Source organism: Lithobates pipiens, unplaced genomic scaffold (genome assembly GCF_037356315.1).
Source record: "Lithobates pipiens isolate NorthernLeopardFrog02 unplaced genomic scaffold, aLitPip1_a1.2 Scaffold_25, whole genome shotgun sequence".
Lineage (NCBI taxonomy): Eukaryota > Metazoa > Chordata > Amphibia > Anura > Ranidae > Lithobates > Lithobates pipiens.
The window spans coordinates 128,626,372-128,653,613 of NW_027507787.1; the positions used below are offsets into that span (position 1 = coordinate 128,626,372).

At 39.7% G+C, this 27,242-nt stretch overlaps 1 protein-coding gene and 1 long non-coding RNA gene across 2 annotated transcripts in view; one reads left to right on the plus strand and one right to left on the minus strand.

Annotated features, from left to right (window-relative positions):
- ADAM8 (ADAM metallopeptidase domain 8) overlaps positions 1 to 27,242 on the plus strand; it is a 48,635-nt gene that overhangs the window by 12,235 nt on the left and 9,158 nt on the right. Inside the window, exons 4-19 of the mRNA XM_077454862.1 lie at positions 2,127 to 2,205; positions 7,242 to 7,318; positions 12,026 to 12,218; positions 15,191 to 15,256; positions 15,346 to 15,414; positions 16,136 to 16,305; positions 16,418 to 16,499; positions 16,686 to 16,834; positions 16,966 to 17,143; positions 19,590 to 19,679; positions 19,813 to 20,008; positions 20,579 to 20,681; positions 21,322 to 21,505; positions 22,185 to 22,262; positions 23,947 to 24,031; positions 24,146 to 24,263. Of these exons, the coding sequence (XP_077310988.1) occupies positions 2,127 to 2,205; positions 7,242 to 7,318; positions 12,026 to 12,218; positions 15,191 to 15,256; positions 15,346 to 15,414; positions 16,136 to 16,305; positions 16,418 to 16,499; positions 16,686 to 16,834; positions 16,966 to 17,143; positions 19,590 to 19,679; positions 19,813 to 20,008; positions 20,579 to 20,681; positions 21,322 to 21,505; positions 22,185 to 22,262; positions 23,947 to 24,031; positions 24,146 to 24,263 (1,917 nt within the window). The remainder of the gene's footprint in view (positions 1 to 2,126; positions 2,206 to 7,241; positions 7,319 to 12,025; positions 12,219 to 15,190; positions 15,257 to 15,345; positions 15,415 to 16,135; positions 16,306 to 16,417; positions 16,500 to 16,685; positions 16,835 to 16,965; positions 17,144 to 19,589; positions 19,680 to 19,812; positions 20,009 to 20,578; positions 20,682 to 21,321; positions 21,506 to 22,184; positions 22,263 to 23,946; positions 24,032 to 24,145; positions 24,264 to 27,242) is intronic.
- The window catches only part of LOC143930507 (uncharacterized), a 35,041-nt gene continuing 16,685 nt past the window's right edge, over positions 8,887 to 27,242 (minus strand). The window contains exons 2-5 of the long non-coding RNA XR_013262785.1: positions 22,159 to 22,239; positions 17,842 to 18,062; positions 11,979 to 12,122; positions 8,887 to 10,168 (exon numbers count right to left, since the gene is read on the minus strand). This is a non-coding gene — a long non-coding RNA (uncharacterized LOC143930507). The remainder of the gene's footprint in view (positions 10,169 to 11,978; positions 12,123 to 17,841; positions 18,063 to 22,158; positions 22,240 to 27,242) is intronic.

Genomic DNA, 27,242 nt, shown 5'->3' on the forward strand with positions numbered 1-27,242 from the left:
ATACAAACTATGGTGGCGCTGGCAATGGGTTTGTACAGAGTACAGATCTGATAGCTGCAGCTGTTAGCACACAGTGTATGCAGGCAGTGTTTAAAACTGCCAGTAAGAATCCACTGATTCTTGCCAACGACCGCCCCTGGCATTTGCTATTTGGCCATCTAAATGGTTTCTTACTTTTCCGTGGATGTGTTAGGTTTTTATCTTGTCTATAGCACTTTAAATTGAATTAAAGTTTAAGCCTAGGTTCACAATGATAACAGCGAGTTCGGTCAAACTCTCACGATTTCATACCCGGCAGGCGGGGGGTCGGGGTAGGTGATTTCAGAGACATCTGTGTGGGTTTCTGCACAAATGTCTATACAGATCGCACCCCAAGGCTGCCAAAAGTAGTACAAGAACTACTTTTGGTAATCGGTGCAGCGCTGCAAAGTCTGCATCGCACCGATTTGGACAGTACCTTTGCCGGCAACTTGGCATGCGATTTGACATGTCAAAACGCTGCAATGTGAACCTAGGCTAAACTTTTTTCATTTTGGATAGAGTGAGGGAGGGTTATCACCACTGTCAGGTTTTTTTCTGCCATCGGTGTGCCGTTAGACATTCATTTCCTGTCCCATAGCCACAGCAGGAAGTGAGAGGAAATTAGTACAAGTAAGGAAATCTTTGGTTGTCACCAGAACTAGTGTGCCCATTAGAAGATTCCCCCTTTATTACTGTTCTGGGACCAACCCAAAATGTAAGGTTTTCTTTTACTTTTGATGATAATGGTAAACATGGCAAATAGAGAGTGAAACTCCCTAAGGCTGCATTCACACTACAGCGTTTTAAATCGCAAAGCTGCCCATGATTTGAAAGTGCCTATGTGTGAATGACAAATTGCGAAACTCGCATTTGAGATGCCATTCATTTGAATGACACCTCAGATCGTGGTGCAGGATTGGTCACACAATTAAAACACACTGCAATCATGGCAATCCGCATCGCGGGAAGCATGTTGCCCAAAAAAAGTTCAGGCGCTACATTTGGGCGACATGCTAACCTTCATGCGGATTGCCATGATTGCAGCGCGTTTTATCGCACGACAATCGCGGCAAACCCCCACCATGATTTGAGGTGCCATTCAAATGAATGCGAGTTCCGCAATTTGTCATTCACACAAATCTGCCCGTGATTCAAAACGCTGTAGTGTGAATGCAGACTAAAGTGAGCTTAGACAGCAGTAAAAAAAATGGCAGTTGTCTAATCTCTCTCCACTTATTTAAAACTAGAAAACAAGTTTTGCCTTTTAGTTAGGCTTTAAAAACAATTAAAAGTTCCCAAAAGCTCTGGCTCATAAGTTTACACAAACTGTGTCACAGTATTCTATGGGGACCTTTAAAACCTGGGTGTGCTTTATATATGCTTATCCCAGGTCTGTGCAGGTACCACCTTTGGTTTGCCATCCCAGGTCTGTGCAGGTACCACCTTTGGTTTGCCTTTAGCACAGCATGTTTATTAAAGCACACTTAAAGGTTGACTCGCATGGTTGTTTTCAGTAAAAGGAGTAACCGTTTTCTTTTCTGCTACCTTTATCCGAAGCACAGATGCAGGCACTGATGGAGTATTGCGACAGCTGTGGGTGCCAGCTGTCAGAATACAATAGCAGGCAGTGCACATTCGTTCATTCCCACTTAGTTTGGATGGGGAGTGGAGTCCAGTAAAGTCTTGCCTATATGGTAAAAGCCATTTTCTCATTGAAGCAAACAAGTAGATACTGGGCATTGCTGCACTCTTTGTTAAAATAATGGCAGTTTTAGTTTACCATATAGGTTCAAATTTAAAAATATGTCATCTGACCATAGATTCAAATCTCATTGGTCACAGCTAAAAACAACTGTCACTTTTTTAGACAATAATCCTTTTTCTGCTTTGTTAGCTCTATGAATTGAGCCTTTTGCATTTTATACAGTACTGCCACTATTCAAAAGCTGGCTGCTGTGCATTTCTGTGTAGTAGGTTCAGTGCCTTTTTGCCTTGGATTTTTTTTTTTAACTGTGGTCTGCCTTAACATCCTATTTTATTAACCATTTATTTCAAGCATTTGACTTAATAATATATAATTTTTTTTTTTTTTTTTTTTTTTTTAGAGAATTGCTGGCGAAACAGTTTACAGTAACCTATTATGTGGATGATGGGACAGAAGTGACAGAAACTCAGGATGGGCGGGTAGGTACATTTGATATCTACCATATGCCAATGTTAAGAGCTAAGTTTTTAAAGTGGTTGTAAATCTCAGACATTACATATGAAACAGCATATCCCTCTATAGTGTGGGGAAGTCAACCACTATATGTAGTAATTTGCAGACTGCCAAAATTCTGGCCACCAGAATGTATTAATGCCAGGCGTGGAAAACATTAATATGCATGGAAAAGCAGCTGTTTACAGAATTTTTTGCTGCTACTGCTAAACTCCTGTCAGAGAAAAAAAACATCAATAGCAAACAGTGTGCATGAGGCCTTATTATATTATCAAAATGAAGACACAAATTCCAACATGCAACATTTTGGGTAATTCAAAGGTATGAAATAGAGAGAGAGGAGCCTCCGCCACACTGATAGAGGGAGCCTGCTAGAGCATAGAAGCGCTTGCATCTGGAGGGTCCTTTGATGTCATCACGTATAATAACCCTGCATTGTATATGTATTGGGTGAGCGTGTGATTCACACTATGTGCGGTGGCTAGCGTTCTGGATAAATGCAGTTCAACGCTAGGGCACATAGAAAACAATTACTTTTCATGTGTTCTGTTCACATCACAACACCTAAGCCTTGCAACACCTAGCCTTACTCGCTAGCCTTAGGCTGTAAATGTCTTAGAGAGGAGGCTCTACCACACTGACAGAGGGAGCCTCCTAGAGTATAGAATAAGGTAATTATTTCGCTTTATTCTGGCACCCCTAGAAATAATCAACAAATGCAGGAAAGGTACCACTGCAAGAGTACTTTTTTTTTCTCTCCAGCCTGGAGTACAGCTTTAAAGACAGATATGGAAAGTCATAGAAAAGCATTCCTTTACAAGGCTTTTCTATATCATTACCAGTGCCACACTTAAGTTTTTCAGAATAACCAGTTCCCAGCAACTGTGATGGTTCCATGCATTTGGTAATTCCCTCTAGCATTCTCTAGAACTGTTGCATTGTATGTCTTGTTATAAAGACATATGTATCTCCTATGCTCCTCAGCTCAATCTAGCACCCGTGATCGAATATTTTACTACTGCTTATAATTAAACAACCTTTGTTCAGAAGAGAAAAAACGATGTCTTCATTATAAGTAGATGACCCTTTAGTAGAAATCAATAGGGAAATTCTCTCTTCTCTCCCCCCATCTCTTTCTCTCTCTCTCTCTCCCTCCTCTCTATCTTCTCCTCTCCCTCTTTCTCTCTCCTCCTCTCTCTCTCTCTCCCCCTCTCTCTCCCTCTCCCTCTCTCTCTCTCTCTCTTTCCTCTCTCTCTGTCTTTTTCCTCCCTCTCTCTTTTTCCTCCTCTCTCTCTCTCTCTCTCCTTCTCTCTCTCTCTCTCTCTCCCCTTCTCTCTCTCTCCCCCCTTCTCTCTCTCTCCCCCTTCTCTCTCTCTCTCGCCCCTTCTCTCTCTCTCTCGCCCTCTCTCTCTCTCTCCTTTTCACTCTCTCCTTTTCTCTCTCTCCCCTTCTCTCTCTCTCCTTCACTTTCTCCTTCTCTCTCTCTCTCTCTTTCTCTCTCTACCCTCTCTCTCTTTCTCTCTCTCTCTCCTTCTCTCTCTCTCTCTTTCTCTCTCTACCCTCTCTCTCTTTCTCTCTCTCTCTCTCTCTCCTTCTCTCTCTCCTTCACTCTCTCCTTCTCTCTCTCCTTCTTTCCCTCCTTCTCTCTCTCTCTCTCCTTCTCTCCCTCCTTCTCTCTTTCTCTCTCCTTTTCTCTCTCTCCCCTTCTCTCTCTCTCTCTCTCTCTCTCTTTCTCTCTTTCCTTCTCTTTCTCTCTCTCTCTCTTTCTCTCTCTCTCTCTATCTCTCTCTATCCTCTCTCTCTCTCTCCTTCTCTCTCTCCTTCTCTCCCTCCTTCTCTCTCTCTCTCTCTCTCTCTCTCTCCCTCTTTCTCTCTCTCTCTCTCCTTCTTTCTTTCTCTCTCTCTCCCTCTCTCTCTCTCTCCTTCTCTCTTTCTCTCTCTCTCTCCTTCTCTCTCTCCTTCTCCCCCTCCCTCTCTCTCTCTCCCCCTCTCTCCTCTCTTCTGCTCTCTCTCTCCTCTCTCTCTCTCTCTCTCCCCTTCTCTCTTCTGCTCTCTCCTCCTCCTCTCTCTCCTCTCTCTCTCTCTCTCTCTCTCTCTCTCTCTCTCTCTCTCTCTCTCTCTCTCTCTCTCTGCTGCTCTCTCTCTTTCTCTCTCTCTCCTCCTCCTCCTCTCTCCCCATCTATCTCTCTATCTATCTATACATACATATAACAATACTTGCTTGAGAACACTAATGTTTTTCACAATATGGGTAAAGCGCATTAACAACGGTTTGTGGTTTTATTTAGGCTAGTGCCGTTTCTTAGAATCTCCATATGTTTATAGTAACACAGGTACCATGGTTGCTGAGTAACACATCTTTTTTTTTTTTTTTTACAAATACGTGCATCACAGACACAGATCTAGTACTGCTGTTACATTGTTGTATAACACATTTTATATGGAAAAGATGTTCGCTCTCCGGCTGCCCATAAAGGCTGTAATAAAGTAAAGCATGCTCCAGATTTGTAAGCATCTCTTGCAATTACTGGCTTGTTTTGTTATGTGTTTAGAGGACAATAATGAGCTCCTCAGGGGTGCTTATTATCACACAGGGAGATTTTTTAGCTTTTTGTAAAATCTCACAGCTAGCCGATCCCAATCCTTCACTCTGCAGGGTAGTGTTATAGATCATTGGATCCATGTGTTTACTGTTGACAGCATCTAATAGGTACTTATACTGAAACTGGTTATGAGAACAGTCATATCTGATATCGGCCCATCTATAGTCTGCTTAATTCTGAGACTTCAGGGCTAAAGGATAAGAATAAAGAACCAAACTACTGTTCACTTAATATGATTACATTAGATCAGCCACTAAAAAAAAGACAGTTGAAGCAAACACTAAACAAAGGCTATATTGATAAGCAGAATTTCTCCTTTATTCTACATAGATCAAGTAAACAGGGTGGTTATGCCAGAAAGCGAGATCTAACTAAAGGAAACTGTAAGGCTGAGCTGCTTTTTCTAAATTTATCTCCGCTATTGTGCTCATGGCAGTACTGCCTGCAAAGCGCCACCCATTTAATTAAAGGAAGCCATTACAGTGATTCCCTAATGTCTCCCGACTAGGCTAGCATGGCTGCCTTATTCAATGTATATAATAATACATGCTCATTACATATATTCTATACACATCATTTTAATGTTTATGCATATGTATATATTATTTTATATTGGAGCCATCTCTGACCTTTTCCTGGCTGTGTCTGGCTTCAATACTTTGACAAAGACCAAACATACAGATAGGAAAGTCGGAGTAAAGTTAAAACTCCTGATCTTCATACTTTTTCCATGGCATTGCTTTAGACCAGGCTTTTTCAGCCCTTAGGTTCCTTGAGTTTGCCAGAGGTTCCCTGAGCAATTTTTAGCTCTCGCTGACTCCAATGATATTTTTAGCTATCTATAAGGTAGTAATTCTTGCCAATGACCACAAGCGTAAGGAGCATTTTTCCTACTGACATCACACTAATATTGTAGGTTGCAGAAATAGTAATTTTGAGCAGGGGTTCCCAAAGACTGGAAAGTTATTTCAAGGGTTTCTATGTGTTGAAAAGATTGAGAAAGGCTGACTTAGAAAGTTTTGAAGCCATTGGACCAGCATGAAAATGAAGCAGCTATCATTTCAGAAGTAGACTTCTCTTTACAGTTTCAGACCTGCCCTTGCATGTGCTTATATTGATAATGCCAGCACTACCTGTATTTAGTTTTTATGTTGGGCTTGTATTCACCTGTATCCTGGCTGGATGAGTAATTAAATATCACATACCAAGGGAATTTGTGTAGCATGCAGTGCAGCTGCTATTGGATTTAGCAGCACAGGAGACAAAGAAATCAACAACATTGGTAAATCATTTTGGCTATCATGGATGTATACAGAGTTTAAGCACCACTGTAACAACAGTTAATATGCTGTTAGGGTACTATTTTTAATGACATAATAATAAATAAATACAATAAATGGGTGGTATTACTCAGAACAGCTGATCAAGTATGTGTCTTCTGGAGTGTGCAGAATGTAAAATAATAAGTAACATTTTTGGTTAGGGGGGATAAGAAGTCCTCCCACCTCTCTCCCACTCTCATGTGCAGAGCAGGAGGTATAGAGAGGAGGACGTCTATAAAGATCCGTCTGCTGTTTTCTCCTTCCTTCTACTCTGCAATCTGTCTCTCCTGGAAGGCTGGGTGAGACCTGCATGGCTCTGTTGTAACATATGGCTCGGTACAATGTTTCAATCCCTTACAAACATACTGTATTTGAAAATTGCATGTTCTTTAGTCATATCTTCTAGCTGATAGTTTAATTAAATCGTCATTGGATTGCACACATCCAGGAAACACAAGGTGCAAGACCGGTTTAGAAGCACTAGGCCTGTTCCTTTTAGGCCATAGAGAAGAAAACAATCTTTTTGCCTAGTTATTACTACCCGCACCAACAGTAGGAAAGCCGAAACCTATTTACATGTTCTCATAATATTTATGCTAGATTTGGACCAATAAAACAAGTAAACTTTTTCACTATTGGGTGCAAATAGCGTGTGCATGTTATACACCAATACTTAAATTTTAGTTGCCTTATTTAAAATTTAATTTTTTTTCCTGAAACTTCCCTCTTAAAATGAATGTGCGTGTTATACACCTGTGTGTGTTATATGCCAATAAATAAGATAGATAGATAGATATTTATATATCAAGTACCTTATCAGATATCATGTTTTTAATTTATTTTGGTTACTATTCCAGAAGTTTGCACACGCAAGGTCTGAAATCTCAATAACCGTAATGAGGTCTACTTAAGTCACCAAATAACCAACTTATTTTCTAATATCAGATACATATGACAATCTTATCTTAGAAGATGTGTTTTTTTTTTGTTTCTGTCATACAAAAAATAAAAGCAAATGTAAGGTGCCTTTTTAAAAAAAAACTACCATTAATGTATATATTTTTTTATGTCTATTAGGAGCACTGCTTTTATCATGGACACGTGGATGGACAAAATGACTCATCAGCCAGCATCAACCTCTGTAAAGGAATAAAGTAAGGTCTGCCGGTGTGGCATATTTAATGTATACCATGGGTTATTAGAGATCTTGTCATCCATTCCTTCTGTCTGCTATGTGTTAAAAAGATTTTTTTTAAAGGTCCATTGGATATAGTTACACATTTAAGTCTCTAGGCAGTCAACTCACAGGCAGACAGAATGTTTTTGAGATCACATGTGTAAATGATTTGAAAGGTTAAGTACAATTATAACTAATTGTTTAGAATGATGTGTAAAAATGGGCTGTTTCTGACCATTTCTCATGAATATGGTAGTTTGGGTTTTTTCTGCGTCTTGCTATCCCAGTGTTGACTTTAACAGTTTTTTGTGCACCATAATTGGCTTGGTGTTCATCAGACTATATTTAAACAAACCAAAGCAGCTTTTTATTGTCTAGTTTGATCAGCTATAGATGTCTTTTTGTTTTCATGTCTCCCTTGGTTATACCTAGGGAGATCCAGTGGTCTATAGGTGGGCTCTAAAGTGGCAGGTGCAGAGGATGTGTTTTCTTGTATCGATACAGACTGCTCGGCTCTACTTACCTTTGCTTAGGTGCATTTATGTGCATAGATGTGTTTAAGTGTACAGCTCAGGGAAAACAGCCATAGAAACTAAAAGGAAAGCAAGCAGAACTTATCTGTTTACTTTGTTCCATCCCCCCCCCCCCCCATCTTCTATTTGCATGTACATAGGTTAAGTTCATGTCCAACATTTCCTTGAACAGTTTGTGAATCTTAAAGGAAATGAATAGTGGGTTTGTATATATTTTCTTTATATATTATGGTGAGGACTAAAAAAAAAAAAAAAAAAAAAAAAAATGTAAAACCAGTTGGCTGGAAGCTGGAGCCTAAGCTCCCTTTTCTTAATATTTTCCAGGATCCCTTTAGCATTTGTAGTTTTATTTAGTTTTTGATAGAGCAAGATGGGTTAGAGCCTCAGAGTAGATTTCCACTATTGTCAGGGCAGTAAGTGATGGGTAATTTCTTTTGGGGGGGGAGGGGGGGAAGACTAAAGCACCATACACACGATCAAATTTTCCGACAGGGAATGTTGGATTTCAGGCTGTTGGCAGAAAATCCAACCGTGGGTATGCTCCATCGGACAATTGTTGTCCGACTTTCCACCAACAAATGTTGGTTAGCATGTCTTCAAGTTTTCCACCAACAAATGTGTGTTGACGGATTTTCCGATCGTGTGTACACAAGTCCATCGGACAAAACTCTAAAGTACAAACACGCATGCTCGGAAGCAGAAGCAGTCGCTCTTGTAAACTAGCGTTCGTAATGGAGAATTAACATTCGTGACGTGGCAAATTATGAAATCTCTAAATGCAGCGCACAATTCTCTTCTTTAATGGGATAATAATGAAGCTGCTTTGCTGGTGATACTGATGGAGTTATTGCAAACAAATTTTAAAAGGCTTTTTTTTTCTAGTGGTGTCAAGAATAATATTATTATCCCATAGTTTTTAAGATCAAATATACAACTATGTTGGTGTCCCTTGTCAATTTTACATTGTAGTTTTTAAAATGTAACTGCCTACTCCCAAACTGTCATTTGAAGTAAAACACATAGCCAAGTATTATTCTCCACAATTTTTTTATTGTGCATTAAAAAAAAAATAGACATGCTATATGCCAATAGAACTTAACCATTGCATTCTGTGCATCCAAAAATATAGAAAATATACCAAATCAAATCATTATTCAACCAAAAAAATTATGTCAAAGCAATAACTCCAAGGCCAATAATAAATAACACGGTATCTCATCCGATTCCTCAACATGTCTGGTTGATGAACAGCTATTCAGAAACTAACTGAAAAGAAAGAAATTAAAAGCACGAACTGAAAAGTGTAAATGAAAAATGTGAAAATAAAAGTGCGAATCAACACTCACTAAACTTCTACTAACATGAAATTAGCAGAAGGAGCCCAAAGGGTGGAGCTAAAGAGCTGAAAAACCACATAGTACGTCACTACGTTCGTAATTGTTGGCCAACATTTGTGTGACCGTTTGTATGCGAGACAAGTTTGAGCCAACACCCTTCGGACAAAATTCCACAGTTTTGTTGGCGGAAAGTCTGATCGTGTGTACGAGGCATAAGGCTGGGTTCACACTAAAGATTGCAGCGGCTCACAGCAGGAGTCCAGTGCATCTCCATTCACTGTTTCAGGTCCGATTTCAGCCTGAATTTTGGGCTGAATTCAGACCTGAAATGGACCAAAAGACGCACAGGACCCCTGTGCAATTTGCACTGGATCCACTGCGAAGTTGCGTGAACTGGCTCCATAGAGAGCTGGTCACAAACTCCTGCAATGCGAATTGGAATGTGGGGAAAATCCGCATCCAATTCACATAGGTGCGAACCCAGCCTAAAACAAAAACTCCTTTTTTAATAGAATGTGCTAGGGTTAAAACTTCCATGTCAGTGTCTTGCCATTTATTCCTTTTACGTACATCAACAGGAACAGGAAATGGGGAAAAATGGAGAATCAGTTATAGAAAATTGACAGACATATATACTCTCCCCTATGCTATCTAAATCTACTGGAAAAAAAAAAAAACTCTGTAGAATAAGATTGACTCATAACCATTGTAGTTTTCCTTTTAAAGCAGTGTCCTATAATAAGAGAGGAGTGCCAGTAAATTAAAAGTGTTTACATCTCCATTGGAGCCTAGCAGTCTAATGATGTGTACTCCTAAAGGTCTGCTTTTATTCATAGTAATATTTGCCGATAATGGTAGTGATGGTAGGGGCAAATGGTAAATGGCAGGTGTGTTATGTGCTGGCCGTATAACCTGGACTTCTTCATTCTGGGTGTTTTGGGTGAAATCGATAATTTGCTGAAAGACAAAAAAAAAAATCTTTATGTTGGGTGGTTTAAATTTGTTATAAATCGTGCTTTTTTTTTTTTTTTTTTTTTTTTTTTGCATAAACTGTGATACTTGGGATATACAGTACAGTTTAAATACGTTTTTTAGGCCCTGACTGCAAAAACTCTCACAACTAGTAAAACATGAGTTTTAATAGTTTTTTGTATTTGTTAGCTTTGCATTTCCAGTTTTAAACAGCTTAAATGGATATAAATAGGTTAAGGCAAGATATTGCCTTGTATGTTTCAAAGAGCTTTTATTATATCAAGTAAAGTAAAAAAGAACTTCCTGCCTTCAGATTATTAACGTCTATATTGGGAAACTCATAACATACAGGAAATGTGCTTTACGGAGGTAATTTCTCATTCTTCATTTCCTGCCCTGAGATATCAATCCCCCTACTCTACACAGTTTAGTGGTTGTTTAGAAAGGATATATAAGTAGTGATATGCAGAAAACCATAGCTACAGATAATCACAATCTATGTCTAGAATTGTCATCTGTACATTTGAAGGAAGGAAAGGCTCTTTCATATTGATCAGTGTGACGGGAATTTAGTTAAGCACAGTAAGATATGCATAGTTTGCGTGTGCTTTTTTTCAGTAGATAAAGAAAGGGTCAAATTCGTTTAAAAAAAAATGTCCAGCTAAGAAAAATAACCATATTAAAACACATAGAAATTTATATAAATTGGATTTCCTGCCACTTCATATACTCAGAAGAAGTCAAAGGATATTTACAGCTTTATTTTCCTATTTATAATACTTCAGTTTTTCTTTTATAAAGTAGACCAAAGGCTGCATTTTTGTCCAATGCAATGAATATTGTGAGCATCGCTTACAATAACTTCTCAGTATATAGTTCAGAGATTGAATACTAAAATTGTGCATTTAGCTATTTTTTGTACCAGTCAAATAAACCTTAACCTGTAATTTTCTGACACAAAAAAAAAATCAAAGCAATAAATGGTAATATGAGGCAGGCTAGAAAGATTATTCTTTCAGCAGATAAGAAAGTAAAACCTCAAAATTGCTCAGAAAACCACATGAGGCAAAATTGTTAAAATTGGAAGAAATTCATGGCTGCCAGCGCTCTGTGAACATCTAGAAAAAAAGATCAGTCAGTAGATTATGGGCCATATTTATAAAACAGTAAATGTGAGATTCAGCTAACATTGAGAAGTTGCTAATCATTACCTCTAATTTAAAACAGATTCACCACAAGGATTCACCAGCAGTGAATATTTGGTGATTGTTATGTCCACTGCTTTATAAATATGTCTCTCTAAAGTTGTATGCAAATCAAAGCTTTTCCTGAAAAAGTCAAACTTGATCCTGCCGCTCACACTTCTGGAGACTTCTTGTTCGCAGGCAAGGCTGTCCATCACATTAAACAACCAACAAAAATAATGAGGTGTTTCCCTGTAAAAGTCTACATTTACATAAGGTCTAGGTGCATGCGTTTCTGGATCTACTGCTCATTTTGATATTTTTTTCACAGTTTTACATTTTTTAGCTTGTGGCAGGTTACTTTGAAATGTATGCATTTTGGTTACTAGTATTGGCACCATTGCATTCTGAAAAAATATCATGCTGCAATTTTGGTCATATTTTAAATTGTCCCTGGAGGAACAAATTTTACAGCTAAGTGAAGTGAAGAAATGGATAGCTTTGAAGTTGAACTTTTTTAAATAGATAATATGTGTGCAAGCAGGTGCTCAGTGATAATTCCCCCACCATAAATGTACCTATGTTATACATACAACTATGTAGGTAAATACCTGACACTCTCCAGCTGCAGCATTTTCATGGCCATGTGTATTTTCAGTGGATTTATGCAAGTGGACGGGCAGATGTACTTGATTGAACCTCTCCCAGGATCTGATGATGACCAAGGAGCACATGCTGTTTATAAGCATGAACATCTGCGGATGAAGAGAGGAGATTGTCAAGGCAGCAATACCAGCACTGTGTATGATTATGGACCAAAAGTGGCCACAATGTTGAAACCCCAGCCATGGGTAAGTTTGGGTCTTTTCATTGGTTCCCTTGATATAACCTCTGCAAGGTTTTAAATGCTGTTTATCCCGTTGAGGAGATTTTCCAGTCAGCTTTTAAAGTGTAGGTGAAGGCAAAACTTTTTTTCCATTTTGGATGGAGTAAGGCCCCTTTCACACTGGGGCGGTGCGGGCGTCGGCGGTAAAGCGCCGCTATTTTTAGCTAGTGGTTTTAACCCCCGCTAGCGGCCGAAAAAGGGTTAAAACCGCTCGCATAGCGCCGCTGCAGCGGCGCTATGCCGGCGGTATTGCCGCGCTGTCCCATTGATTTCAATGGGTAGGAGCGGTTTAGGAGCGGTGAATACACCGTTCCTTCACCGCTCCAAAGATGTGGCTAGCAGGACTTTTTTCACTGTCCTGCCAGCGCACTGCTCCAGTGTGAAAGCCCTCCGGCTTTCACACTGGAGTGAAAGGGGCCGGTTTTTTTCAGGCGCTACACAGGCGCTATTTTTAGCGCTGTAACGCCTGAATACCGCCCCAGTGTGAAAGGGGCCTAAGGGAGGGTATAACCCCTGTCAGTTTTTATTTTTTCCATCTGTGCCCCATAAGGGTGATTTCCCTTCACCTCCTGTCCCATAGCCAAAACAAGAAGTCAGAAGAAACCCCTCCAAAGTGAGGGAATCCTGGGGTTTCACCAGGACTAGTGCCCCCATTGGAGGATTTCCCCTCTATTATGCTGCGTACACACGAGCGGAATGTCAGACGGAAAAAGTCAGACGGGAGAATTTCGTTGTATATTCCGATCGTGTGTATGCCCCATCAGACTTTTTACGTCGAAAATTCTTCGAAACGTCTAGAAATAGACCAAAAACGACGCATGCTCTGAAGCAAGTACGAGAGGGAAGCTATTGGCTACTGGCTATTGAACTTCCTTTTTCTAGTCCCATCGTACGTGTTGTACGTCACCGCATTCTTGACGGTCGGACTTTGGAGTGATCGTGTGTACGCAAGACAGTTTCAGAGGAATTCCTTCGGAAAATTTTTATCAGAGTTTATTCCGACGGGAAAACTGGTCAGTGTACAAGGCAGTACTGTTTTGGTGCCAACCCAAAATTTTAACTTTAACTTTTGATGATGGCTGTAAACAGGTCAAATAGCAAGGGTGATTTTCCGGGACAACTAGACATAGCATTAAAAACCGAGAGGTGTTCTAATCCCTCCCCACCCTATCCAAAACAAACAAAAAAGAAAAAAAGCATTGGCTTTAGATACACTTTAAATGCAAAAAAGGCTTTCTTTTTCAAGGTGACAAACAGATAACTGTCACCTTGAAAAAGAGGGCCATTGTGCTTTTGAAACATTGCTGTAACCTTTTGCTAATAAGGAACTTCATTCGATCTTTCTTGAGAATCCAATTCATGGTGTGCTGGTTTCTCTTCATTGTTGGATTGAGCATGGTACCACCATAAAGCCATGCACCCACCCTTCACAAGAGTTACTTATAGATGTCTGTGCAATATGGTTTGATATATAAAAGATGTGAAATGCTCTGTGTTTTTATTATATTATGGAGATTTGCCCTTATTTACTATTCACCCGTAACTTGGACCAGAGGTGAGGGTAAGGTTTCCCAATGTGGACACAAGCAACAATAAAATTCTGACAGGTTGCATACCAAACACTCTTTATTTATAGAAATGTATTTTTATTGTTGTGTGTATCTCTTTAGTTGGATTTACCCTAATTTACTGTTCTGTCTGACACCCATGAAACTGACAGGAAGTCAGCTGACACATCCCAAATGAGAACTGGCAGCAATGAAAAGTTGACAGATGCTCTAACCTAATATATTTGTGTAAGCAGGTGCTCAATGATAATCCCCCCACTTATTATTATATCCTGGAGTGGTGGATCATGGTGTCATCAGACATGAGATGACCTTTCTCTACCTGGCTTTTTTTTTGGATAAAATGGGTTTCCTAGGGCTGGGGGTGACCGGATCAAGTCTGCACATCTGACCTCCCTCTTTTGTTATTGGGCACCATTGTCTAACCATTTAGTAATCATGATAGTTTGGGTGTCTCATGAAGATCCATGTTAATGCAGATAGTACAGACCCACTTTATCGTTTATGTGAAAGTTTTGTTCTGATTCTGATCTTTCCTTAAAATGTTTCTCATGATCCAGGATCGGTTTATGCATGGTTGAACATGCATGCTGAGGTCTTGATTTGGTAGGATAGGGGAGGGATTTAAACAGTTAAAAACCTCAAACCTTTTTTACTTTTCTTTTTTAAGACTTTTTTTGCCTTTATTTTCAATCTCAGCTGATGATCACTTCCTGTCTTTGGGTGTCCCTACTCTGGATGGAAGACATCAGCATTGTCAATCTGAAAATAGGGCAGTGTTAGATGCACTAGCAGCTTTAGATGGACTTGACTAACGAGTTAAAGCTGAGCTCCAGCTAACACTAAGGGGATATATACCAAAAGCTGACCATTGTATACTCCCCTGTGGTAAATGGTTTGTCTCAACCTCGCAAATGCCACATTTGCTGGACAGCTGAGGCTGTTTAAAGTTGAAAAATACAGCCTTTCTGGCCAAATCATCCATTGAAAGTAGAGGCTAAACAGATGCAGCCACCACATTTAAGTATTACTAACCTACAAAATATATATATTTTTTTGGGGGGGTTTAATACCGCTTTAAGGACTCTCCCTTCTAGATTTTTAATTTATAACAATATGAAGAATGAGGCAGTGTAGAACATTTAAAACTCCAATGTGTTTGGAACAGAGTCAGACATTATGGGGATTTCTCAACACCAAAGTCCCTAGGACATTACAAACCAGAGGGTGAACCAAAATCCTGACACCACCTATACATTTAATTCCACATTGGGTACAAATAAATCGATATATTGCAGTCAATAATACAATATATTTTTAATACAGAAAATTCTGTGAATTTAAAACATTTCTTTTAAATCTCTTTTAGCGATCTGCTCCACTAAAAACTGGTACCAGATACGTGGAACTGTTTCTTGTGGTTGACAATGCGGAGGTAAATTACAGATCTTCAGAAAATCAGCATCACCATCGTATCACTTTCCAACACTGGTTTCTATAGTATTTGTTTCTGTTTCTTTGCAGTATTTAAAGTACAAAGATATACCTACAGTCCAACACCGCATGAAGGAGATCGTTAATCATGTAGACAAGGTGGGAGCTTTAGCATGTCAAGATACTATTGGGAGTTGTATTACCATCACTTATAATGATTTTCCTGCTAATATGCAGACAAGCCGATGACCTCTTTTATGACTACTGTTTGTATGTTTTAAACTGTTCCTGCAAAATGTAATAAGGATTCCCTAGCGCTATATAAAAAAAAAGCAAAGGTGAAGCAACAATTTTGCAGCATTCCAGTTCAGGCTAGATGGATCCATCTATAAATTTGTGAAATGAATGCTATTTATAAAACAATATTTTAAGATACACATTTAGGGATTTTATATTTTTGTATGGCAGGTATTCATTTTAACAAATGTTTAATGTGTTTTATATGGAAGTAGTATAAGTACCCACGTCTTAATATCAGCATCCAGTCTTTCCCATTTATTGTTTAATCAGAGGCTGGGGGAGATGGGACTGGACGGGTGCTTTTGCTTTCCTGCAGTGTGTTGTATAGGGAGGTCTAGGATTGGGATGTGCTGTATACAATTGATGTTAACAAGACTCTCTCTTACAAACCCATTGGTGGGTAAAATTGTGTAAATAATGTAATACTATTTATGATACTATTTTACATATACTAGATTCACAAAAAAAAAAAAAAAAACACTGTTATGAGCTTGGTTTTGTCTATAGATGTTCTAAATACTGATATTTTTGTTTAATCTAGTGTTTGTACATAAATATATTTTTTATTTATTTTTTAAAGCTTTACCGCTCCCTAAATTTCCGAGTGGCTCTTATTGGGATGGAAATTTGGAACAAGCGAGACAAAATAGTAGTGAGCTCTAATGCCGGTGTGACCTTGGATAATTTCCTGAGCTGGCGCAAGAGTGACCTTCTCCGAAAGAAAATGCATGATAATGCCCAGTTTGTCACGTAAGATTTAGAATGCTACTTATTACTGTTCCAACTCTAGAATTACACTTTTTTTTGGTGATGGTATTTGACACTTGTTAACATCTACCTGTGTTGTTTTTCATATTTACAGTGGAGTGGACTTTGAAGGGAGCACTGTAGGTCTGGCCACCAAACTTGCAATGTGTACAGGGGATTCTGGAGCTGTTAACCAAGTGGGTACCATTATATAATTTGTCTAATTTGTGATGATCAACAAAGATTGGATCTCCTTGCCAGACAGCTGAATTTTTTAGTCTTGTAAACTTAAAATCACCGTTTTTTTTATGTATTCATCTGAAACTTTGCTTGACCACCAAACTCTTCCTTTCATTAATTGCAATCTCATTCTAAAACCCCAGGACCACAGTACAAATGCCATTGGTGCTGCTTCTACCATGGCACATGAAATGGGACACAATCTTGGCATGTCTCATGATGAAGATGTAGCCCAGTGTTCCTGTGCAGTCACCAGGGACAAAGGAGGCTGTGTCATGTCAAAGAGTGTTGGGTAAGTACTGACATAAATGTCTGTGTTTTTAATATTCCTTGCATTGCAAGTGTGTGTACCTGCAATGTAACTTTCATATTGTCTGCAATTAACTCTTAAGTTTGTTTGTTTTTATGTCCTCTGATATGCAGTATAGTGTACCCCAAGATTTTCAGCAGCTGCAGCCGACAAGATCTACAAACTTTCCTTAGGGATGCTAGCCCTACCTGTCTATTCAATGTCCCTGATAGCACCCAGCTGTTTGGGGGTCCAGTGTGTGGAAATGAATTTGTGGAGAGTGGGGAAGAATGTGACTGCGGAACACCTGAGGTAACATCTACATGCATTCCCAAAATATATATATATACAACTATTGAATGTATACATTCACAAAAATATTCATATACAATAAAGCATCCTATTCACTGAGATTTTTATTGTGTGATATGAGCGTGACTCATATAGAAAGAAAAATTTAAGACTTTAGGCAATTAGATATTTATTTAACTGCATAAATTGTCAGCTTATACCTTTAGAATCTCTAATTACAACACTTTATAGTCTCCACAAGTCAATGAACACTATTTAAAGTGGTTGTATAGGATTCTTTTTTTTTTTTTTTTTTAAACAACTATGTCTATACTTACCTGCTCTGTGCAATAGAATTGCCCACATCAGCCCCAATCCTTCTCTTCTTGGGTCCCCCCCCGCTGGCGCCCCTGGCTCCTCCTCTCTTGCTGGTGCCCCCAATGGGAAACTCATGCACGGTCGCTCCTGAGCCCCGCTGCTGCATCCATTGATATAGACAGCAGGACTCATCACTGGATTTAAGTGATAGGAGTGGGATTCAATGGCTTTCGCTGCTATCAATCTGCCCAATGAGGAGGGAGACAGTGGTGAGACACACTGCTCTCAAGCATGTTGCTTGGTGGGATCAGATTTGGTAAAAATAAGGTGGTGGGGTGGCAGGGTTGGGAGGATCCTGCAGTAGAGAAAGTTTTTCTATATAGAATTCAAAGCAAACTCACCCATCTATCCATGCCTCCAGGCTTCATTTTGCTTAGAAATCACTTTGAAAAAAAAATGGTTGTGGCTATCTTGTGTAAGAACTGACAATTCATGTAGCATTTACTTCCTGGAATCCATCTGCCCTTAGCTTGGGTACGCAGGCAGGAGGGTGTACTTAGCTGACACAACCCATCCTGCTCTCCTGAAGACCTCTGGGATGCATGGCACAATTTTCCTAGGCCTGGAAACCGGGAAGTAACAAAAAGTTTAAACAAGTCAATATTGATTGAGAGAGTGAAGTTCCACTTTAAACAAAGAGAGACACTTTGGACATTCTAGAAAATATCTCTATTATGACATGGATAGCAAAATTATCACTTGGGAAAGTAATCAGCTGAGGTCCATTGTGTGTAGAGAGAACGTACTGATGTTGGATCTTGTGTTACAGACCATCCAAGGAAAACTGAAAATTAGCAAATTTGATACTTTTGTTTCATATTCATAGTTACCTGAAGAATGAGAAATGTTACTTCATACCACAAATTAAAGTGGTTGTTAAGCCACTTAGTGTTCGTGCTACAATCCCCTCTGTTAAAATAAATGATTTGCCCCAGCGTATTTTTTTTGTAAAAAATATGCCGCTATATACCTTATTTTATAGCGCCACTCGGCACTCAGGTGACCGGCCACCTCTCTTCTCTCTCTTGATCTGACAACAAAGTGGGTGAGGTCAAGAATCCCCTGCTGATATCTGCCAGGAGAGGAGAGGCGACCGGTTACGTGAGCGCTGAGCGGCACTATAAAATAAGATATATAGTGCCGTATTTTTTACAAAACACATACACTGGGGCAAATCATTATAACAGAGGGGATTGTAGCATGTGCACTAAGTTATGATAGCAGCAGGAAATGAGGGCCGGGGAGCAATTGAAGCTGACAGGCAGGGAGGGAGGGGGGAGAGGAGGACAGAGGAGAGTTGTAGATGATGGAGGCACGTAAACTGACCACTGTGTCAGGACTCAGCAGCTATGATGATCCGTGGTCAGTTTACAGGGGGGGGGGGGCAGATCCAGGCAGGATCAGCCAGGTATTTCAGGTGATAGAAAGGGCCAAATAACACAGCACAAGCACTGCGCTGTTGTTCATGCTTTAAAGGAACAGGATCTACACACGGTCGGACATTCCGACAGAAAATGTCCGATCGGACAGTGTTGTTGGATAATCCGACCGTGTGTGGGCTTCATCGGACTTTTTCCGTCGGAATGTCCGACCAACAAAGTTTGAGAGCTGGATATAAAATTTTCCAAGAACATGATCCGATCGGACTTTGTCCGATCGTTTGTAGAGAATTCCGATCGGACAAAGTGCCACGCATGCTCAGATCAAATTCTTAGACCAAAGCTATTGGCTGCTAGCCTGAACGTAGTCCCGTCGTAACTAAAAAACGTCATCACGTTACAAACTATCGGATTTTCCAACAACTTTGTCCGACCGTGTGTATGCAACACCAGTTTCGGACAAAATCTAACGGATTTTGTTGTCGGAATGTCCGACCGTGTGTACAAGGCCTAAGAGAGTTTGTGTAAACTCAATGAAGCTGTTTTTACTTAAGGATTTGAGTATGTTTACACAATAAAAGGTTCCCATTATCCAATCATGTGCAGATGAAATACCTAATCAGGGATTTCTCACATCCTTTGGTAAATCCACTTTACTATGCTAAAGAAAATAATATATTAATGCATTATTATTTTGTTTGAATTTACAGGAATGTACTAACCCATGCTGTAATGCCACAACATGCAAACTGAAAGAGGGAGCAGAGTGTGCACAAGGAGAGTGTTGTCGGCAGTGCAAGGTACATATTTCAAGCTAATATAATGTTTTATTGGATCATTGTTAAATTATTAGTATGATTTCTTCTGCAAAATTTATGTTTCCTTGACATTTGATAGGGCATGTAAATGATTCTCACTGCTGCTTTTTGTCAGATTCGTCCAGTTGGGGAAATGTGCCGCAAGAGAAAGGGAGAGTGTGATCTACCAGAATATTGCACAGGAAATTCTGCTCAATGTCCGGAGGATGCCTTTCAGGAGAATGGGATTTCTTGTTCTTCCGGCAATGGTTACTGTTATAATGGACTATGTCCATCCCTTGGTCAGCACTGTAAGACTCTCTGGGGATCAGGTATGATCACTAGCTTATAAAAGACATATGTACTGAGAGAATACCTAGCAAATCTTTCATCCTGGTGTCCTAGTATATGGGCTTCAGTACTGGTTTTGTAATAAAAAGCTGTACATATAATATACATACAGCTGTACATATAATATACATATAAAGGACAATATAAACATATAGACCTTTATCTCATGAGCAAAAAAGCAATGCACCATAGTCTGTAAAATAAAACCTTGTTAACTAAATGTTTTGGAATCATGTACTTTTGCATTACATTGTGTGATATTTTATTACATATTTGTACTCAATATGCATCTTATATAGGGTGACATTGTCACTGGGGCTTAGCTGTTTGCTTTCAGCATGGCTGGATGGACCCAGGAGCATGGTGAAAATGTACTTTAAGTATGCTGATAAATCCAGACTTTGGCTGAATTCTACGATCTTTTTCTGATCCATGACTGTGTACATGATACCAGAATTTTAATGGATCAGTTCCTGGGCCCATGACATTCAAAGTTTGTATGACCTTCCAGTAATAAACAGTTTAACTGACAAGGCAATATTTTCTTCCAGATGCTCAGGTTGCACCTGATGACTGCTTCAGGAGCAATGTTCATGGCAATAAGCACTTGCATTGCAAAAAGACAGAGAATGGATACAGTAGCTGTAAAACAAAGTGAGTATACAGTGTATTATCCTTTATAAGATACAGGAAAAACAGAGATCCTACATATCTTGTGATAGTAGTTGTGACTAAGGAGCCATTGCCGCTAACTGATATAACATTTTAACAGTTTTTCTAATATTTAGGACCGCACAGTAGTGAAATATGAATTCATGTACTAGTAAAACTACCATTATTTGCTCTAATGCCCTGTACACACGGTTGGACATTCTGACAACAAAATCCAGCGGATTTTTTCTGACGAATTTTAAGCCCAAACTTGTCTTGCATACACACGGTCGCACAAAGTTGTCAGAAAACCCAACCGTTCAGAACGAGGTGACGTACAACACATACACTAGGACTATAAAGAGGCCAGTAGCCAATAGCTTTTGTTTCGTAATTTATTCTGAGCATGCGTGGCACTTTGTGCGTTGGAATTGTATACACACGATCGGAATTTCAAAAAAGTCAGATGGAGCCCACGCAGGATCGGAATTTCCAACAACACAGTCTGATCGCACATTTTCTGTTGGAAAGTCCGACCATGTGTACAGGGCATAAGTGTGCAGGTGTGTGTGTGTTTTTGATGTATGTGCAAAAGCGATGAGCAAGAGTAATGAATAATACAGTTGCCATTGTTATTTTACAGGGATGTCAAATGTGGTCGAATACACTGTGTAAGGGGAGCAGAATTCCCTATAACTAACAACAAGTATGTGATAAAATTACATGGTGGACAGGAGTGTAAAGTGGCTGAACTGTCTGATCAGGAAAGTGGAGTAACAGCTGACCCTGGAATGGTGCCAACTGGCACAAAGTGTGGCATGGGAATGGTAAGATGTTTAACACTTCTAGCATTCAGTGCTCTTACTGATCTAGGAAAGTCATAAATTCAAACCATAATGATAAATACATTACAATTTACAAATTACAAATGCCATACTGGTGACCCCACAATAGGGATAAAACTTTTCCGCGGAAGGGAGTTTAATAAGACACGTGGCCACTCATTAAACTTAGAAGAAAAGTGGTTTAACATTAAACTTCGTGGAGGATTCTTTACTGTAAGAGCGGCAAGGATGTGGAATTCACTTCCACAGGTGGTGGTTTCAGCGGGGAGCATCAATAGTTTTAAGAAACTATTAGATAAGCACCTGAACGACCGCAAGATACAGGGATATACAATGTAATACTGACATATAATCACACACATAGGTTGGACTTGATGGATTTGTGTCTTTTTTCAACCTCACCTACTATGTAACTATTTAATTTTGAATTTGTGATTGGTTTAATTATCAGAAGGAGCAGCTTTGATATATTATATATATGTGCAAATTTAATTCTTTCTACAAACCAAGCACACATTCAAGTTGTAATTTATCTACAATTATGATTTTAATTTATGACTTTGAATGTAATAGTTTTAATATTATTGATCTAGGAAAGTGCCATATATATATCTCAAGTGTAGTTAACAACTCACCAACAGTTAGTATTCTTTTGTCGTAGGTCTGCTTTGAAGGTGAATGCCAGAATTTGTCCGTGTATGGAGACAAGAACTGCTCTGCAAAGTGCAACAACAGAGGGGTGTGTAAATATATTCCATTTAACTTCTGTGTATGTTTCTATTTAACCCCTATGGTAAACCTTGGGTAACCCTAATCAGTTCTAATGTATCTTCTTCCTTTTCACCATTTATTATTATTATTCTTGCTAATTTCTACTTATAAACTTTTTTATTTGTTTTCCTTGTGTCACAATGAATAAAATTTAGCAAAATTGTAAAAGGCCTTTATTTTAAAATAACATTGCTGTAGGGGCGTATCAATGCATACACCATGGTAGGGCTATGTTTACACAGGGATGCACAAATGTTCAATGCATCCCCATGCAGGCAGTCCCATTGATTTCTATTGGGACGCATTGGCTGCACGGACACAGCCACTGCTCCCAATTTGACATTTGCGGGTGTGCAGCTGCTTGGTCCTGAATGCACTCTGTCTGTGTTTTGGGGCTATTCACCTGCATCTGCAAAGATTGGGAGCAGTGTTTATGATTGTGCGGCTACTGTGTCCCTATAGATATCAATGAGACTGCCTGCAGGAAGGTGTATGGAACACCTGTGCAGGTCAATTTTTTTGCCTTTCAAATGCATAGAAAATAAAAAAATATTTGGCAATATTGCCAAAAGAAAGGCTTGCCTTTCCCAAAAATGACAAAGTTTTTGCTAAAGTAAAAAGTAAATTCCCTATTCCACAAGGGTTAGGTAGGAACTGAAGCATTTAATGTTGCATGCGTAGTCCTTGAGTGGATCTTTGGACTCTCTCCCAGTTAGGCCCCTTTCACACTGGGTCGCTTTGCAGGCACTACAGCGCTAAAAATAGCACCTGCAAAGCGCTCTGAAACAGGGCTTTCACACTGGAGCGGTGCGCTTGCAGGACGGTCAAAAAAGTCCTGCAAGCCGCATCTTTGGAGAGCTGTAGGAGCGGTGTATTTACCGCTCCTAAAGCGCCCCTTCCCATAGAAAACAGTGGGGCAGCCCTGCAAACCCACCTGCAAAGCGGTGCTGCAACGGGCGCTCTGCGGTCGGTTTTAACCCTTTTTCGGCTGCCAGCGCCCGCAATGCCCCAGTGTGAAATTGGCCTAAACCCTTGTACACACGGTCGGAAATTCCGACGGAAACGGTTAGATCTGATTATATTGCGAGAAAATCCGATCATGTGTGGGCTCTATCGGACTTTTTCCGTAATTCCGACGGAAAAAATTTGAGAGCAGAATCTCAAATTTTCCGACAACAAAACCCGATCAGACTTTTTCTGAATGTTTGTAGAGAATTCCAATCGGCCAAGCTGCCATGCATGCTCAGGTCAAAGTACGAGAACAAAGCTATTGGCTACTAGGCTGAACGATGTCCCGTCAGAATGAACAAACGTCATCACGTTCTGAACAATTGGATTTTTCGACAACTTTGTCCGACCGCGTGTATGCAACACCAGTTTCAGACAAAATCCGTCTGAAAAAATCAGACGGCTTTTGTGGTCAGAATTTCCGACCGTGTGTACAAGGGCTTAGTCTTGCTTCGTTCAACAGTACTCAAGGGTCCAGGCCTTACACATGCTTCTAAAGTGAGGAGATAATTATAATGATGTTTTCAGTCTTGTGAGATGGCGTTGTAGTACTATGTTGTAATATTCAACTGAATTATGCACCACAATAATAAACCTGAAAATCTCAAATGTGTGTGTTTTTTTTTTGTTTTGTTTTTTTATAGGTCTGTAACCATAAGCGACAGTGTCATTGTGACCCTGGTTGGGCACCACCATACTGTGACCACAAATTTACAGAAAACTCTGCAGGTAGCAATCCGTAAAACACTCTGACATTTGTCTTATCTCTGTGATACTGGCTTGCCCTCATTCTCTGCTAAGAAACAAAAGACATAGTCACTTTCTTCTTTTTTTTTTCTACAGATCAGAATAGAGGACTTCTCATTGTTGGAATTCTAGTCGCAGTTTGTGTTTTTGCGGTAATAGTTGCTGGAGCAATGTTCTACTACAGAAGGAGACAAAGGAAATTTCCACAGAAAAGGTGAAAGCTTTGTCAAGATTTGATATATGTCTTGGTGAAATTTAAAATAGATGTCCAAATGGGAGTTATTTTGTTGTCCCCAAGAAATGTGTGGTAGAGGGCCCTTTATTTATACAGTATGAATATTTTGGCAGTTTTATTTTCTTGATATTTCCTTTAATTGGTATTCTGAGAGCTGCATACAAGATAAGAATTCGATTGCAATTTAAATGCAAATCAAGGACATTCAGCTGCTCTAAAGTATTTATGTTCCAATAAGAACTATTAAAAGAACGACAGGATTGTGGGGTTGAGGACATACTGCCTTTTTATGTTGCTGCTTTATGACAATTTATTGATTACAATATACAAAATCATACTCTATTAGACAATTGCCAGAAGTATGAGTCCTTAAGTTGCTTTGTTTGCTCTTAGTATATGTCCTTATATTGCATATATGTTTGTTTTTTTGCAACCTAAACTAGTCTTTAATGTTCTGTGGGAATTTGTTACCTTTCCCAAGTCCTGCAACCAACAAAGTTAAAAATGTTCTTTACTGTAAGAGCAGCAAGGATGTGGAATTCCCTTTCACAGGCAGTGGTCTCATAGAGAGGACATCGATAGTTTCAAAAAACTATTAGATAAGCACCTGAATGATCACAACATACAGGGATATACAATCTAATACTGACATATAATCACACACATAGGTTGGACTTGATGGACTTGTTTCTTTTTTCAACCTCACCTGCTATGTAGATGTTACCAGTGCCAGCACCTGTAACTGTCAACCCTACGATCCGTGCAAATTTGCCACACCGCATTCAAATTGCACTGCCCTTGCGATCCGCAACGGGTGTCAGTGCAATCTTAATGACACCCCAAAGACAGGTCGCACATGCAGTGCGTTTGCCTGCATGAGATCACATGGTATAAATGTACCATGCAATCAGGTTGAAGTGCAATTCCAAAATTTTTGTATGCATGGCTTTGGTGTGATGCAGTGCGATTTGAGCCCTTTCAAAATGAATTGGTTAATATCGCACCACACTGAAACCGCACCGCATGTAAATTTAACTGGAATGCAGTGTGATGCCTGTGCAATTGACATGCTGTTCATAATGTGAACTGAGGCTTAGTTTGAAGTAATTCACTATTGTTATTCAGGAAAGGAAATGTAGTAACTGCTTGTTTTTGAGAGGCAGCTACCATGGAATAGTCAAATTGCTATTCCAGGTCATTTGAATTAGCGTAGTATTATTGCAGAGCAGTTAGAGAGGAAGGTTCTCACAAAGTTTGGCAGCTTTATGTGTGGAGTACTTGTAAAATCTCTTGTTCTATTAGACCAGGAGAAGGCTTTACTGTGCTGTGCACAGATATTTTTAAGAGATTAGAGATGAATTTGTATGGTGTTTCATCATTATCTGCAGTGGACCACAACCGCTGCACTCTCTGGCCACTTCCTACAGCTGTGTTAGGATCATTTCCTGCTTCATGGTCGGTGTGGTTTTCTACAGTTGTGTTCTCCCTCCAATGCACAAAAAAATGAAACTGGTGGTAATATGTACTTGTCAGCATTGAAAAAGTCACGTTAACAACTGCTGGACTTCTTATGCTGTTTATTTCAGTTTTCAAAATTAACAGTATTATTGTGATTTAATGTATCCAATGTATAGAAACCTTAAGAGCCGGTTCACACTGAGGCAGCAAGACTTTCAGCGAGCCTGCCTCAGGCAACCTGCACACGACAGCAGCGGTGACTTGCAAAATGACTTCTATATAGAAGTCAATGCAAGTCACCCCCAAGGTAGTACAGGAGCCTGTTTCTAAGTCGGAGTGACTTAAGTCACTCATATTAGACAAGTCGTCCCAGTGTGAAATGGCTCTTAAGCTAAGGTGACCAGATTTTTTAAATGAAATCGGGGACATTTTTTTTTTTTACTGGTAATGGCGCCAATCAGCCACTCTCTGCCCATCGTCACCGCCGCCCGCCTCACAGAGTGTCAAGTCTTACTCTCCAGGCCCCGGCTACTACTGGGTGGGGAGCAGAGGAAGAGCACTCCACCACGAAAGGCAAGGAGATAAGCAGGCAGGCAGCTAGCCGGGACTTGAGCCAAGGCAGAAGAACATGTAAGCAGAGCTGAATGGGCATGCACCCGAAACTGAACAAAATATTCCATCTGCTCTGACCAGCACATGATCATCAGAAAGGGGCACAGATAATGGAAAAAAATACACCCCCCTAAGCTAGTAGGAGTGGCAGAACTCCAAGCACAAACATTTTCATTTAAATATAGTCTTCAGAAGCCTCAACTTTGTGTGCACCAAATACCTTTATAAATCCAGATATTACTTGTAAAAGCAGCAGTAAAATTATCACTGTGCTGTATATAGCCTGTGCAGAGAGCAGAGCTGTGGGATGGGCCTAGCAGGCCCCATCCACTACAGGCTGCCTGCAGAAAACTACAGGAGGGGGTGGATACAAGACCAGTCACCCTGCACAAGGTGAGAGAACAGCAGTGACCGGTCTTTATTACAGGAAGTTCCTGCACAGAGACAATGTTTCACACTGGATTATTGCAATTAAAACACAAAGCACACCAAGATTCAAGAATGCACGTACCTCTTGTATTTAGACAATATTTGCTTATCTTGGAGATCTGCTTTAAGATATGGGAAGAATATTCAAAACAAACGCATGGAATTTGGATAAAACATTTCCTACAGGCATGAACTTTCAGTTCTGCCTGGAAAAATGCATAGAACTGACAAAAAAATAAATATAGAAAAGTCTTAGTCAGTTCATAAACATTCAAGACCACAGAATATTCTTGCTTGCAGCAGTTTGTATAATCTGAGTTGCAGAACATTGCACAAGAGAACATGTGTTGGCGATTATTGTTGTTCTTCAGCTGCCTGTATTTGAGCAGAATCCCAAAGGGAAACTCTCCAGTTTGCACATCCTCCTTATTAGTAATATTTATTTGAAAAGAATACAAT